This window comes from Triticum aestivum, chromosome 3A (assembly GCF_018294505.1).
Source record: "Triticum aestivum cultivar Chinese Spring chromosome 3A, IWGSC CS RefSeq v2.1, whole genome shotgun sequence".
Classification (NCBI taxonomy): Eukaryota; Viridiplantae; Streptophyta; class Magnoliopsida; order Poales; family Poaceae; genus Triticum; species Triticum aestivum.
In genome coordinates this window covers 576,269,832-576,286,291 of record NC_057800.1, presented here as the reverse complement: position 1 = coordinate 576,286,291, position 16,460 = coordinate 576,269,832, and the positions used below count along the sequence as shown (strand labels likewise).

General features: G+C 47.2%; 1 protein-coding gene across 1 annotated transcript; it reads left to right on the top strand.

Moving 5' to 3' along the window:
* Positions 1-7,430: 7,430 nt before the first annotated feature.
* Positions 7,431-9,740, top strand: LOC123058693 (probable auxin efflux carrier component 9). The gene is made up of 4 exons (XM_044481394.1): positions 7,431-8,498; positions 8,601-8,844; positions 9,287-9,363; positions 9,462-9,740. The coding sequence occupies exons 1-4, from the start codon at positions 7,588-7,590 to the stop codon at positions 9,526-9,528; spliced, it is 1,299 nt and encodes a 432-aa protein (XP_044337329.1). The 5' UTR covers positions 7,431-7,587; the 3' UTR covers positions 9,529-9,740.
* The last annotated feature ends 6,720 nt before the right edge of the window (positions 9,741-16,460 follow it).

Genomic DNA, 16,460 nt, shown 5'->3' with positions numbered 1-16,460 from the left:
CTAAAATAAGATACAATGTATGGTACTTTGCATGCATCCAGCCTATGTAATTAGTATGGCCTGTTAGCGAGCAATGCTACATGCATGTCTATTTCTAATGGACGAGTTGGTGAATCGTCTCTGCGGTTTATTTTCGCTGATTTTTTTCGTCTCTCCTCCCACCACCCCCTCCCATCCTGGTTCGTGGTTTATTTTTGTTGGTTTTTTCTCGTCTCTCCTCCCACCACCCCCTCCCACCCCGGTCCATCGGTTTATTTTTCTCTCCACTCTTTATTACAACCAGAACTTTTCTAACGTACAACAAATCACGGATCTAACTTCCTTAAATTATGTAAATCAATCGATTCCTTTTATTGGTTCAATATATCTTAGTAAACAAATAACGGATTTTCAGGAAACAAATAATACATTTTAATCTAACTTCCTTAAATTATGCAAATCAATTGATTTCTTTTATTGGTTCAATTTGTCTTAGGAAACAAATAACAGATTTTCAAAAAACAAATAATACATTTTAATCTAACTTTCCTAACTTATCTAAATCAATCGATTTCTCTTATTAGTGAAATTTGTTTTAGAAAACAAATAACAGACACGTCATAATATTCCTCCCAATAAATAGTTTTTTAACATTTGCAAACTTTCCTAATCAGACACATCACAAATGGGCAGGTACTGATATCACATTACCAAAAAATAAAACTCCATTTGCATAGAAATCAGTTTTAAAATCCTAACTTTCCTAAAAAATTTACCTTTCCTTAATAACAACCAATATTTCCTTGATAACAATCCCTCCGCCACATTTGTCCACGGCGGTGTCGAGGGCATGGTGCAACAGCGTACCAGCGGTAGAGTAGCGCATAGCAGCAGGAAGCAACACGTAGCAGGCGAGGCGAGCGGCCGACGATGGAGGGCAGAGATGCGGCCGGTGTGGCTGAGGGGGCGGCCGACAGAAGATGGCCACGACTGGAGGCGGCGCGAGGCAGGGGCGCGATGGCGGGGCGAGCGAAGGGATAGGCGGCAGCAGATGGGGCGAGCGCAGCCAGCGAGAGTGTGGCGCGCGGCCAGGGTGTGTGTCGCGCGGAGCACAGTGGTGCGGTGGCTGCGGCGAGCGCGACGACAGCGGCGGGCGCGACCGACGCGGTGTAGCACGGGCGTGGCCATGGAGAGGGAGTGGCCCCACGAGCGCGGAAGAAGAGCGGCATGCTCGGGCATGGGCGCGCATAGGAGCGGGCATATGCCACGGGGGCAATCCGAGGAGCTCGGTGGCTACCCCTGCAATGGCCATGGCGGACGGCGGTTCTCGGCCACGGCGAAATACCTAACGAGAGCAAACGAGAGGGGAAATAGGGGAAGGCAAGAGGAGATCATGGCGGTGTCAATGGCACCCTAGGGGAAGACATGGGAGTTCGGGGCGGCGCGGATCGAACGGCAATGTCACGGTGAACCAAGGTTGAGGAAGACAACAGCGACGCCGATGCGGGGGTGCTGGACTTGATCTCGCTGGCGCAGACGAAGTAGCGAAGGCGTTCGGAGCTCCTAATAGACGAGTTGGTGAATCGTCTCCGCAGTTTATTTTCGCTGGTTTTTTTCCGTCTCTCCTCCCACCACCCCCTCCCACCCTGGTCCGCGGTTTATTTTCGCTGGTTTTTTCTCGTCTCTCCTCCCACCACCCCTCCCACTCTAGTCCATCGGTTTATTTTTCTTTCCACTCCTTATTACAACCAGAACTTTCCTAACGTATAACAAATCATGGATTTAACTTCCTTAAATTATGCAAATCAATCGATTTCTTTTATTGGTTCAATTTGTCTTAGGAAACAAATAACGGATTTTCAGGAAACAAATAATACATTTTAATCTAACTTCTTTAAATTATGCGAATCAATCAATTTCTTTTATTGGTTCAATTTTTCATAGGAAACAAATAACAGATTTTCAGGAAACAAATAATACATTTTAATCTAACTTTCCTAACTTATCTAAATCAATCGATTTCTCTTATTAGTGAAATTAGTTTTAGGAAACAAATAACAGACACGTCACAACTTTCCTCCCAATAAATAGTTTCTTAACATTTGCAAACTTTTCTAATCAGATACGTCACAAACTGGCAGGTACAGGTATCACGTTACCAAACAATAAAACCCCATTTGCATAGAAATTAGTTCAAAAATACTAACTTTCCTAAATTTTTACCTTTCCTTGATAACAACCAATATTTCCTTGATAACAATCCCTCCGCCACATTTGTCCATGGCGGTGTCGAGGGCATGGTGCAGCAGTGTACCAGCGGTAGAGCAGTGCATAGCAGCAGGAAGCAACACGCAGCAGGCGAGGCGAGTGGCCGACGGTGGATGGCAAAGATGCGGCCGGCGTTAAACCCGGGCAAACGTCGGGCCGGGCCGGGTTTCGGGCCGGACTTATAAAAGCCCGACCTTCATTTCCCAAGCCCGAGCCCGGCCCGAAGCCCGAAATACTCCCTGTTTTCAAGCCCGAGCCCGGCCTGAACGCTGTTTTTTAGTGTACGCACGTGCAAGCCCGGCCCGAAGCCCGAAAGCCCGGCCCGAAATACATAAAAAATGAAGCCCAAGCCCGGCCCGAACTATCTTCCGGGCTGCAAAACTAGGCCCGAGCCCGACCCGAACGTCAAGCCCGGCCCGGCCCGGCCCGGGTTTTTCGGGCCGGGTCGTCGGGCCGGGCTGCCCATGCCCGGGTTTAGCCGGCGTGGCTGAGGAGGCGGCCGACAGAAGATGGCCACGACTGAAGGCGGCGCGAGGCAGGGGCGCAATAGCGGGGCGAGCGAAGGGATCGGCGGCAGCAGACGGGGCGAGCGCAGCCAGCGAGAGTGTGGCGCACGACCAGGGTGTGTGTCGCGCGGGGCACAGTGGTGCGGTGGCTGCGGCGAGCGCGACGGCAGCGGCGGGCGCGACCGACGCGGTGTAGCACACGCGTGGGCATGGAGAGGGAGTGGCCCCTCGAGCGCGGAAAAAGAGCGGCAGGCTCGGGCATGGGCGTGCATAGGAGCGGGCATATGCCACGGGGTCAATCCGAGGAGCTCGGTGGCTACCCCTGCAATGGCCATGGCGTACGGCGGTTCTCGGCCACGGCGAAATACCTAACGAGAGCAAACGAGAGGGGAAACAGGGGAAAGGCAAGAGGAGATCATGGCGGTGTCAATGGCGCCCTAGGGGAAGACATGGGAGCTCGGGGCGGCGCGGATCGAACGACAATGTCACGGTGGCCCAAGGTTTAGGAAGACGGCAGTGACGTTGATGCGGGGGTGCTGGATTTGATCTCGTTAGCGTAGACGAAGTAGCGAAGGCGTTCGGAGCTCCTCGACAAGCTCCTAGCCCGCAGGGAGGACAGTGGCCATGTGGACGGGGTCGGTCATGGTGGCCGTGGCGTCTAACTTCGTCCAGATTGACGGGATCGAGCGAGCGAGGAATAGAAGTGGATTTGGGAGGGGGCGTCGAGGAGGAGTGAGGTCATGGGGGCAGGGAAGGAAGAGCGTCACCCTTATCCATTCCCCTTTGATGCCAGTGAGTTGGTCGGGCGGGAGCCCGACTCTGTAGCGACGCGGCTCGGGGAACAGGAGAAGACGACCGCGCGAGGACTGGACCGCTGAGCCGGTTCTGTGGCAAGGTCCGGGGGGCAGGGCGAATCTCCTTTTACATTGTCCTTTTGGTTTTTCAACGTATTCTAATTTGTTTCTTTTTTAACACCGTTTTCTATTTATTCTTGTCAACTAAATGATCTCTACTCCTAATGTCTCAGTTGGTAGTCTCCGTTCCGGGTTTATTTTCGTCCCACCTCCTGAGTGAGGGAGAAGGGGAGAGAGAGTGAGGAAGAGGGAGGGAGAGGGTGTGTGTGTGATAATTTGATGGTAAAAAAGGTCGTCAATGTCACTTAATATATATGAGAATATTAAATGTAATATTAACATAATTGATATTGAACTTTTAAACTTAATGTGGCCCCGTTGTAACGCATGGGCGTTCTTCTAGTGAAAATTAACGTAAATCTTTACATAATTAGCCACTTGTCAAGTTATGATTGGAAATAACGGGGAAGGGGAACCCACCTCATGAAAATCAGGCGGGAGGTGGAGTGAATTAAGGGAAAGTTAAGTTGGATCACGTAGTGGGCTACTACTAGTAGTAGTATTATTGCCAGTTCAAAAAAAAAGTAGTATTATTGCCCGTTAGCCTGTTCTATTGTACTAGCAATCTATTCAACGTGGTTTTGCGGGAGCAATCAACCTGAAATCGAGAGTTTTCCATGCAGTTTGGCCCCAAACTACATGTGAAAAGTCTTGATTTCAGGTTGATTCCAAGATACTGGCAACCTATTCAACGTGGAGTACTCCAAAAGGAGAGTTGAAAGAGTAATACCGACTCTGAATTTATCACTGGGTGATTTTATCTGGTCATGTCAAAGTGGGCTACTCACGATCGATCAAGGTGATTTCTCGGCGTCTGGTTCCGAGGGCAAACTAGATGCGCTGCATTCAGCTAGTCGTATGCGCACGAGTGGCCGACCCATTCTCTTGCTCGAATTCTTTGGGGTAAGAGAAACCGTTAGTTTCGTCGGAGAAACGGCGGCCGGCGGCTATTAGCGGTATGTAGCGCACTTGCAGAACAGGAGGGCGGATATAAGTTTCTGTTGCAAACACGTCGATTCCCACTTAGTAGTATGCAGCATGTTCGTCGTAGCAACTAGCAAGTGACTACTTTGCGTGCTTACTATATATGTCAACCAATGGTAGCCTCGATTCATTAGCTAGCAAAGTGCGCACTTCCCATGTTTGTAAATAGATGGCTTTATAGATGACAGGCGCATTATCAAATTATTGTGCCCTTTTTTGTTATGACCATGTTAACTGAACCTGAGTTAGAAGGGGGGGGGGGGGACTGTATTCTCCTGCGTATATACATAAACACAAGATTATAAAGGCTCTCACAGCTGTTAATCCTGCATTCTGTGATGAGCATCACAACACCCAGTATGCAGGAGCTCTCCTCGAAACGGCTCGACGCCTGCGTGTCGAACGACCTTTCACCATCTTATCATTCACTCACGTTTTTCGTTTATGTGTGTAATAAAATGTAAAACGACAGGCAGAACGGGAAACAACTCATTAGCTTTCCAGCACGCACGAGAAAAACAGATGAAAAGGTCAAACATCGTGTGGTTTGTCAAACAAACATGGCACCGCACGTTTGCATGCATGGTTTGGTGCCGTTGCAATCAAGAGACGTACGTACGTACGTACTTCCTCAACTCAAACATCGTGCAAGTACGTACCGGGTTGAACTTGTCTCGATGAAAGTAGAGCATGGCAGGCGCGATACAAACTTGACCGCTAGAGCTGGACAGTAGACACGCTGACACGGAGTCATACATGGAATTACGCGTCCTCCCCGTCGTGCCTAAGAGTATCTCTAACCCGTGCTCAAAAAGAGCTCCGCGCACTAAAATTTTGTTTTTTTGGGCGCCGCACAGCTCCAGCAGATGTTGTAGTGTCAAAAGTTTTGGACGCGCGCTGAAAAACGCTATCGCGCGCAGCATATTTTGGGCTCCGGATTGCGCGCGCTTCATAATTTGCACTGTGTGCTTTTTGTGCATGCGTTTTTGGGCGTCTGCAAAAGCAATGTTGGTCCCGGCGCACTACAAATACTAAAGTGACGCGCTATAACTTTTAGAGAAAAGTATACTTTTCGTCCCTCAACTCTGGGCAGAGTCTATATTTGGTCCCTCAACTATGAAACCAGACAAATTGCACTCTTAACTTTTAAAACCGGACAAGTTTCGTCCCTTCTCTTGGTTTTGACCGGTTTTTGTGCTGACTTACCCTGGTTTTGACTTTTGACCGATACATGCTGACGTGGCAAAGAAAACCCCCAGATTGACCTCCTGATTTTGCTCTCTCTCTCGTACTCCCCTTCTTTCTACGCGGATGGGCAAGCTGCGGGCCGGAGCACGGCGAGGAGCAAGCTGCTGGAGGTGGTGGTCTGGATAGCATGAGCGTGGCGCCATGAGAGGGGATCGTTGGGGCTCGACCTGCTCCTCACCGGGATGGAGCACAACGCGGTTGTGGCCAGGCTGGGGCACCTCGCGGCTATGGTGGTGCGTGCCGTCCTCGCCCGCCGAGTTCGTCTCCCCGCACCGCTCGCTCACAAGCTCAGCTCTGCAGGTACCTCGCCGTCGAGCGCAGCTTGAACCCATCTCTCCCATCGTATTTTGTATTGCTCAGCGGCGGCGGCGCAGCGTCTTCACCCAACATGCTACGTAGCTGCGCGTCCCAGGCTCCTGGCCATTCAACTCCCGGGTTCCTGCTACACCAGAGAGCTACGGCCAGCAGGTGGTTGTGCGCGCGGACTCACATGATGGCTTGGAGCAGCATGTTTAGTGGCCAACGGGGCAATCGGCGGTGCGTGGTAGTTAGCAGAGCCACCAATGGTGGCGGCACTGGCTCGTCGACTCACGGCCACGCTCTGTTGTGGCGCGGTGCAGCATTGCACGTCAACAGTTCGACGAAAACGTCCATAGGAGATGGATGAAGAGAAATAGAACTATCGCCATGTGGACATGACCCGGTCAAAACCATGCTGGGTTAGCATGGATACTGCTTCAGTTGAGCCGGGGGATGAAACTTATCCGATTTCAAGAGTTTGAGGTGCAAGTTGTCTGATTTCGTAGTTGAGGGACGAAATCTAGACTTCGCCAAAAGTTCAGGGACGAAAAGTATACTTTTCTTTTACTTTTATTGTGCGCCAATTTTTTATGCGGCCGTTGGAGATACTCTAATGCAGTCGCCCTGCAAATTTACGCAGACCTGCACCGCATCGAGGAGGAAAACCGCCCATGGAGTTCGGCCACTTTTTGCGATTCCTTCTCCCATGTGACCAGAAAATACAGCAATGCATGATCCTTGGATCTGTTAGATGGCGTTCCCTAGCTTGATGAACACTGTGAAAGCACGGCGAGAGTAACCAAAATGAATTCGAGTTCTTCTTGTTGCCCCCTTGTTGACTTTTTAGGCTCTGACAACTACCGCTCGTAGTCGTAGTACTACATCACATGACCCGTAGCTCATGCCAAGACAGATTCCGGTTTAAACCACCTGGCTGGACACAGGGAAAGCGTATCGCACGCTGCTATTCCCAGAGCATGCATGATGACAACTCACGATGCCTCAGGTTTCCATTATCAAGTCCCACTGGCGGCGTCGTGCAGCCGTACATAGTGCGCCGCGCACACACACCACCTTTCTGGTTTCTCTCCTCAACGAACGGACCTGCTTTTCCATGATCCAAAACCATGGACGAAACCCCGAGTTCCGTCGCGAGTCCAATCCGCGTCAACCCGGGACGGGCCACTATATATACACACGAGCGTCCCAGCCAAAAAACCCAAACCCTCCCTCACACCAAGACACTACTGGTACCACAAGAGGAAGCTTAGCGCACCCACAGCTGCACGAAACCGAATCCTCGACGTCGATTCAGAGAGGCGTGGTCGATCGTTCCTGATCGATCGGTCCGAAGTTGGACCGTAGCGTGTGCTTTCTACTAGGGCGCCATGATCACGTGGCTGGCCGTGTACCATGTCGTGGAGGCGATGGCGCCGCTGTACACGGCGGCGGTGCTCGGGTACGCGTCCGTGCGGTGGCTCAAGGCCTTCTCCGAGGAGCAGTGCGCCGGGATCAACCACTTCGTCGCCATCTACGCCGTGCCCGTGCTCATCTTCAACATGGTCTCCACCAACAACCCCTACGCCATGAACGGCCGCCTCGTCGCCGCCGACACGCTGCAGAAGGCCGTCATGCTGCTCGGCCTCGTCGCCTGGGCCGCCTGGGAGTCCCGCTCGCGCCGCCGCCGCCGATCCGACGGAGGCGGCAAGGCTTCGGCTGCGGTTGCAGCGGCCTCCCCGCTGCAGTGGGTGGTGACCGCCTTCTCTGTGGCGTCGCTGCCCAACACCATCATCATGGGCGTGCCGCTCCTCGGCGGCATGTACGGGGCCATGTCCAAGGACCTCATGAAGCAGATCGTCGTCATGCAGTTCTGCGTCTGGTACAACGTCGTCATCTTCATCTACGAGTACATGGCGGCCCGGCGCGCCGCGACGGCCATGGATGGCACCGCCAAAATCAGCCCTGGGTCGCCCGGGGCGGCGCCGTCCGCTGAGAAAATCGCCCCCAATGACGAGGCCGTCGTTGCGGCCAAGCGGGCCCACGAAGTAACCGTAAACATTGAGATCACGGAGGTTGCCCCGGCGTCTACGGCACAAAAAGACCTGGCAGACAACACAACAACGACGGTGGCCAAGGAGACAAGTGCCGACGCGGAGGCAGAGCAAGGGTCGCCGCCGCCGGCGAAGTCGACGGCGCCTTCGGTGACGCACATCGCCTTGATGGCAGGGAAGAAGGTTCTCAAGATTCCGAATACCTATGCGAGCTTCCTTGGCCTCATCTGGGCCCTAATCGCCTTCAAGTACGTCCCTTTCATTCACAGCTCATACCTCGTACATATTCCTGTGCCTATTTGGATATCTTCTCCTAATGTATTCACGTCGATCTACTTGTGTTTCTACAGGTGCGGGATCAAGATGCCAAAAATAATTGACGACTCGCTGTTCACCATCCAGACGACGGCCGTTGGGCTCAGCATGTTCGCGTCGGGGACGTTCATAGCGCGTCAGTCGCGGTTCGTCCCGTCCGGCTACGCGATCGCGTCCATGTCGATGGTGCTCAAGTTCCTCATCGGCCCGGTGGTGATGCTGCTCGCGTCGCTCGCCATCGGCATGCACGGCACCCTGCTGCACATTGCTGTTGTACAGGTAAACCGCACGCACGGCTGATTAATTCTTTCATCTATTTCTTGAGATGTGCGACGGCATTTATTTCTACGTTTCTTGAGCGGCTGGCCTACAGCCTACTAGCTGCCATGCCATGCGGTTGCATGCTCCAGTAGTAACGGAAAGTGCGTGGTGAAAGATGACCGCACACGTTTGTGTCCAGTAGTAGTACAAGTCAAAAATGACAAATGCTGACCCATAAAGTGGAACGAAACCCACAATTTTTGAAGCTTTTTACCGCGAGCTGAGTTGAACAAACTAAATTAAGCGGTGTCGGAGCTAAATTCTAATCAAACCTTCCAAAAAAAAATCCCTCAAAAGAGTTTAGACCAAAGCTGAAGCTGTGCAGTTATATATGTTGTTCATTATACAAATTTTGAGATATATTTTTTAACCACTATTTTTGACATGCATGTTCATACAGGCGGCCCTTCCCCTAGCCGTGACTTCATTTGTGTACGCTGAAGAATACAAGGTCCATGCAGACATCATGAGCACAGGGTGCGTTTCTTTACCAGATTTTGCTACAGATATTGTTGCCTTGTTTCTGTGAATGACCATCTGATCAACTGCACCTATCTGGTTTTTGTTCTTTTCAGGGTAATTCTTGGGATATTTATCTCGCTCCCCGTCACCATTGTATACTACATTCTATTAGGTCTATGATCGAGCTACCAAGATCGATGTCCGAGGCCTGAAAAGCGCATGTCAGATGTAGAAGATGTGCCACACAACAGTTGAAGAGAGCAGCTCGATTGCAGCTTGAAGAAGCCAATTACTGGACTCCAACATGATAATCCAAATTAAAGAATCAAGAGAATCATAATGATATTGTTTGAATGTGGTCAATCAATAGAAAGTTCATCTTTTCACTCAAATATGATGTAAAGTTAGTTCAAACTTCACGTTGGACAAAAAGTACCACCTCCTTTCCAGTTTATTAGGCCTGCACGTATCATATTGACAATTTGATCAACATAATACAAGAGTTATATCACAAAAATTATATCATTAAAACTTAAAATGGTACAAATTTTAATGGTATGAATTATGGAATATACAACTTGTATTACGTTGGTTAAATTATCAATCTAGGCAGATACACGCATGCCTAATGAACCCGGAAAAGATGGAGTATTGTACAAAGTCTCGTACACCCACCTTAACTAAGTTACTTTAAATGCATATCACCAGATGAGATTACAATTTACATCTTCTAATAAAGGGATAGTTTGGCCTTCTTACATGGTGGATTTATTTTTAAAGACCTGCTCTCCCGATAGCCGGCGTTCGTGATGGAGTAGGCTACGATGGTGGCGCAAATTGCGAGATGAGGCAAAACCCTAGGTGTTTTTGAGGTGTCTTTGGCTGCAGTCGGTAAGCATTATATATAGGAATACCAGAGACGGTATCCTGTCGCGATCACGATCTCAAATCGACTTGGCTTTTAAGTTGTATACTTACCGGACAATGAACCATAAACTTTTCTGCCAAGTGCCCGAGTCCGGCCAGGCAAGGCGAGCACATGCGGGCGATCTTCTCTTTCCCTCCTTAACATATCACTGAGTGTGGTGAAGAGAACTCACTATATAAAGAGGTCTCGCATCTCGTCAACTTCGGTTGTAATTATCACTTGCCATTTTATACACGGGGCTTTTTAAGAATTCAGAAATTGTACATGGGCTAGGCCCATTATTTCTAATCGTCGTGCCCTCCATCCTGATTTGCTAGGCAGTGTCTCACGTATGTGTCATGTAGGGTTTACCGGAGTCATCGATGTCCTTCTTCGTGCTTGTTTTTCATCTTTAATCCATATTGTATGCGAGCTATGTCTATGTGTTTGTTCGAGACGACATTGTGTGTGCTCTTCCTCCCGAGTTGAGGAATCGTGCTAGGGGTTTTCAAGGATGCATTTTTCTTGTGTGATGGTAGTTGATCATATATATGTGGGCATTAGATTAGGCTATATTAGTGCTCAGATTTGTTCAATAGTCTTGTCGTCTGATTTTTTCGGAATTCTAGTATGCTGCAGCTCAAAATTTTGAATGTTCGTTAAATGAAATTTTCTACACTGTTAACTGAATTTTTGTGACACTTGTTGTGGAGTTAACTGAATGTGTATACAATTACATCACTGAATTGTGCAGTACAATTAACTAAATATTTATAGGCACTGAATGTGTGATAGGGTGAGTAGTTAAGTATTTTGTACATACATTGCATTATGAATTTGCTTGACCTCTAATGGTACCACACCCAAAAACCAACAGGTGGAAAAAAATGATCAACGGAATCGTCTTTCTATAAGACGAGCGTCCATGGGCATGAATTTTTCATTGATGATGTCAGTTTATCATGATCGTGCGTTGTTTGATCCCGCAACCGATTGAGGATCACGCCCCGAAGTGACATCCTAGACCAAATAACCAAATTTAGCCCAATGATAAAGTTGGGCTCTTCATTAATAGGAGATGGTTATGTAGCATGTAGGTCCCAAAAGCATAACTGCGGAGGAGCTCCAACTACATGTCTGACTCTTGCACCCAACCTGGACAAAGATGAACAAAATGCAGTAAACACGATATGAAACTTTGTCCAAATTTATCCAGTTTGGTTTTGTTCAATTATCCGTTTCAAGGTATAGGATTGTCTTATGTTTCTAACTTAACATTCAAAAGCATTTTTTTATGATAATATGTGTCTCATTCATATCATAAAGAACAAAGTACAAGTCACGTAAAGATTGACATCTGGAAGGCAGTGTGGGGGTGCCCTGCTCCCCCAAAGGTACGCATTTTTTCCTGGCGAGTTGTGACGAATTCTTTGGCCACCCTTGAAAACAAACGGAAAAGGAAACTTGAGGTTTCCGATACATGTGCTCTTTGCGGTATGGAATGCGAGGACTCGTTTCATGCCCTATGCAGATGCCCTTTGGCGCAACGACTATGGAAGGCTATGGCGGGCATATGGAGAATGCCTAAGGCCGGTGGACACTATCGCCAACACATGCAAAGAATGGACCATTCATTTGCTTGATGGCTGTCAAGATGAAGTTCGACTTGAAGGAAATATGCCCTAGAGGCAATAATAAAGTTGTTATTTATATTTCCTTATATCATGATAAATGTTATTATTCATGCTAGAATTGTATTAACCGTACATGTGTGAATACATAGACAAACAAAGTGTCCCTAGTATGCCTCTACTTGACTAGCTCGTTAATCAAAGATGGTTAAGTTTCCTAGCCATAGACATGTGTTGTCATTTGATGAACGGGATCACACCATTAGAGAATGATGTGATGGACAAGACCCATCCGTTAGCTTAGCACTATGATTGTTTAGTTTATTGCTATTACTTTCTTCATGACTTATACATGTTCCTCAGACTATGAGATTATGCAACTCCCGAATACCGGAGGAACACCTTGTGTGCTATCAAACGTCACAACGTAATTGGGTAATTATAAAGATGCTCTATAGGTGTCTCCGATGGTGTTTGTTGAGTTGGCATAGATCGAGATTAGGATTTGTCACTTCGTGTACCGGAGAGGTATCTCTGGGCCCTCTCGATAATGCACATCACTATGAGCCTTGCAAGCAATGTGACCAATGAGTTAGTCACGGGATGATGCATTACGGAATGAGTAAAGAGACTTGCCTGTGGCGAGATTGAACTAGGTATGATGATACCGACGATCGAATCTCGGGCAAGTAACATACCGATGACAAAGGGAACAACGTATGTTGTTATGCGGTTTGACCGATAAAGGTCTTCGTAGAATATGTAGGAACCAATATGAGTATATAGGTTCCGCTATTGGTTATTGACCGGAGATGAGTCTCGGTCATGTCTACATAGTTCTCAAACCCGTAGGGTCCGCACGCTTAATGTTCGATGACGATATGTATTATGAGTTATGTGATTTGATGTACCGAAGGTTGTTCGGAGTCCTGGATGTGATCACAGACATGGCGAGGAGTCTCGAAATGGTCGAGACATAAAGATTCATACATTGTAAGGCTACATTCATACACCGGAATGGTTTGGGTCGTTTCGGATAAGTTTCGGAGTACCGGGGGTTACCGGAACCCCCTTCGGGAAGTTATTTGGGCCTTATGGGCCTAGTGGTTGAAGAGAGGAGGCAGGCCAAGAGGTGGAGCATGCTCCCCTAGACCAAACCGAATTGGACTAGGGCTAGGGGGCGGCCCCCTTTCCTTCTCTTCTTCCTCTCCTTCCTTCTTCTCCTACTTGGACTAGGAAAGGGGGAAACCTATTCCTACTAGGAGTAGGAATCCCCCCCTTGGGCGCGCTCCTTGAGGCCGACCCTCCTCCTCCCCTCCTATATATACGGGGGAGGGGGCACCCCACAGACACACAAGTTGATCTTTAGCCGTGTGTGGTGCCCCCCTCCACAGTTTTCCACCTCAGTCATATTGTCGTATTACTTAGGCGAAGCCCTGCGTCGTAACTGATACGTCCATTTTGCATCATGCTTTTATATCGATATTTATTGCATTATGGGATATTATTACACATTATGTCATAATACTTATACCTATTCAATCTTAGTTTACAAGGTTTGCATGAAGAGGGAGAATGCCAGCAGCTGGAATTCTGGGCTAGAAAAGGAGCAAATATTAGAAACCTATTCTGCACAACTCCAAAAGTCCTGAAACTCCACGGAAGTCATTTTTAGAATATATAAAAAAATATTGGGCGAAGGAAGCACCAGAGGGGGGCCACCCACCATCCACGAGGGTGGGGGCGCGCCCGCTTGTCTCGTGGGCCCCCTGGCAGGCCTCCGGTGCCCATCTTTGGCTATATGAAGTCTTTCGCCCTGTAAAAAAATCATAAGCAAGCTTTCGGGATGAAACTCCGCCGCCACGAGGCGGAACCTTGGTGGAACCAATCTAGGGCTCCGACGGAGCTGTTCTGCCGGGGAAGCATCCCTCCGGGAGGGGGAAATCATCACCATCGTCATCACCATCGATCCTCTCATTGGGAGGGGCCCAATCTCCATCAACATCTTCACCAGCACCACCTCATCTCAAACCCTAGTTCATCTCTTGTATCCAATCTTTCTCTCAAAATCTCAGATTGGTACCTGTGGGTTGCTAGTAGTGTTGATTACTCCTTGTAGTTGATGCTAGTTGGTTTATTTGGTGGAAGATCATATGTTCAGATCCTTTATGCATATTAATACCCCTCTGATTATGAACATAAATATGATTTGTGAGTAGTTAAGTTTATTCCCGAGGACATGGGAGAAGTCTTGCTATAAGTAGTCATGTGAATTTGGTATTCGTTCGATATTTTGATGAGATGTATGTTGTCTTTCCTCTAGTGGTGTCATGTGAACGTCGACTACATGACACTTCACCATTGTTTGGGCCTAGGGGAAGGCATTGGAAAGTAATAAGTAGATGATGGGTTGCTAGAGTGACAGAAGCTTAAACCCTAGTTTATGTGTTGCTTCATAAGGGGCTGATTTGGATCCATATGTTTCATGCTATGGTTAGGTTTACCTTAATACTTCTTTTGTAGTTGCGGATGCTTGCAAGAGGGGTTAACCATAAGTGGGATGCTTGTCCAAGTAAGGGTAGTACCCAAGCACCGGTACACCCACATATCAAATTATCAAAGTAATGAACGCGAATCATATGAGCGTGATGAAAACTAGCTTGACGATAATTCCCATGTGTCCTCGGGAGCGTTTTCCTTTATATAAGAGTTTGTCCAGGCTTGTCCTTTGCTACAAAAAGGATTGGTCCATCTTGCTGCACCTTATTTACATTTGTTACTTGTTACCCGTTACAAATTACCTTATCACAAAACTATCTGTTACTGATAATTTCAGCGCTTGCAGAGAATACCTTACTGAAAACCACTTGTCATTTCCTTCTACTACTCGTTGGGTTCGACACTCTTACTTACCGAAAGGACCACAATAGAGCCCCTATACTTGTGGGTCATCAAGACTCTCTTCTGGCGCCGTTGCCGGGGAGTGAAGCGCCTTTGGTAGGTAGAATTTGGTAAGGAAAATTTATACAGTGTGCTGAAATTTACTGTCACTTGTTACTATGGAAAGTAATCCTTTGAGGGGCTTGTTCGGGGTATCTTCACCCCGACCAGTAGAGCAAAGAGTTGCTCCTCAACCTACTGAACCTACTGAAAATGTTTACTTTGAAATTCCTTCGGGTATGATAGAGAAACTGCTAGCTAATCCTTTTACAAGAGATGGAACATTGCATCCTGATTTGCACCTAATCTATCTGGATGAAGTTTGTGGATTATTTAAGCTTGCAGGTATGCCCGAGGATGTTATCAAGAAGAAGATCTTCCCTTTATCTTTGAAGGTAAAGGCATTGACATGGTTTAGGCTATGTGATGATATTGGATCATGGAACTACAACCGATTGAAATGTGAATTTCATCAGAAGTTTTATCCTATGCATCTGGTTCATCGTGATCGTAATTATATATATATAACTTTTGGCCTCGTGAAGGAGAAAGCATCGCTCAAGCTTGGGGTAGGCTTAAGTCAATGTTATATTCATGCCCCAATCATGATCTCTCAAGAGAAATTATTATTCAAAAAAAATTATGCTCGACTTTGTCTCAATAACCACTCCATGCTCGATACTTCTTGTACCGGTTCTTTTATGATGAAGACTATTGAATTCAGATGGGATTTATTGGAAAGAATTAAACGCAACTCTGAAGATTGGAAACTCGACGAAGGTAAGGAGTCAGGTATAACACCTAAGTTTGACTGTGTTAGATCTTTTATGGATACCGATGCTTTTCGTGAATTTAGCACTAAATATGGACTTGACTTTGAAATAGTAGCTTCTTTCTGTGAATCATTTGCTACTCATGTTGATCTCCCTAAGGAGAAGCGGCTTAAATATTGTCCTCCCATTGAAGTAAAAGTAGTTCAACCTATTAAAGTTGAAGAAAAGACTATCACTATAATTTTGATCCTATTGTTCCTACCGCTTATATTGAGAAACCACCTTTCCCTACTAGAATAAAGGATCATGCTAAAGCTTCAACTGTGGTTCGTAAGAGTAATACTAGAACACCTACACCCTCTGAGCAAATTAAAGTTGAACCTAGTATTGCTATGGTTAAACATCTCTTGGTTGGTAATAGTGATGGGCATGTTATTTACTTCTGTGATGAAGCTGCTAGAATTGCTAGACCCGATACTAAAAATAAACATACACCTGTTATAGGCATGCCTGTTATTTCTGTTAAAATAGGAGATCATTTCTATCATGGCTTATGTGATATGGGTGCTAGTGCGATTGCAATACCCCATTCTTTATATGAAGAAATTATGCATGATATTGCACCTGCTGAGATAGAAGGTATTGATGTTACAATTAAGCTTGCCAATAGAGATACCATTTCACCGATTGGGATTGTTAGAGATGTTGAAGTCTTGTGTGGGAAAGTTAAATATCCTGCTGATTTTCTTGTTCTTGGTTCCCTACAAGATGTCTTTTGCCCCATTATATTTAGTAGACCCTTCTTGAATACTGCTAATGCTAAGATAGACTGCAAAAAGGATATTGTTTCTGTTGGTTTAG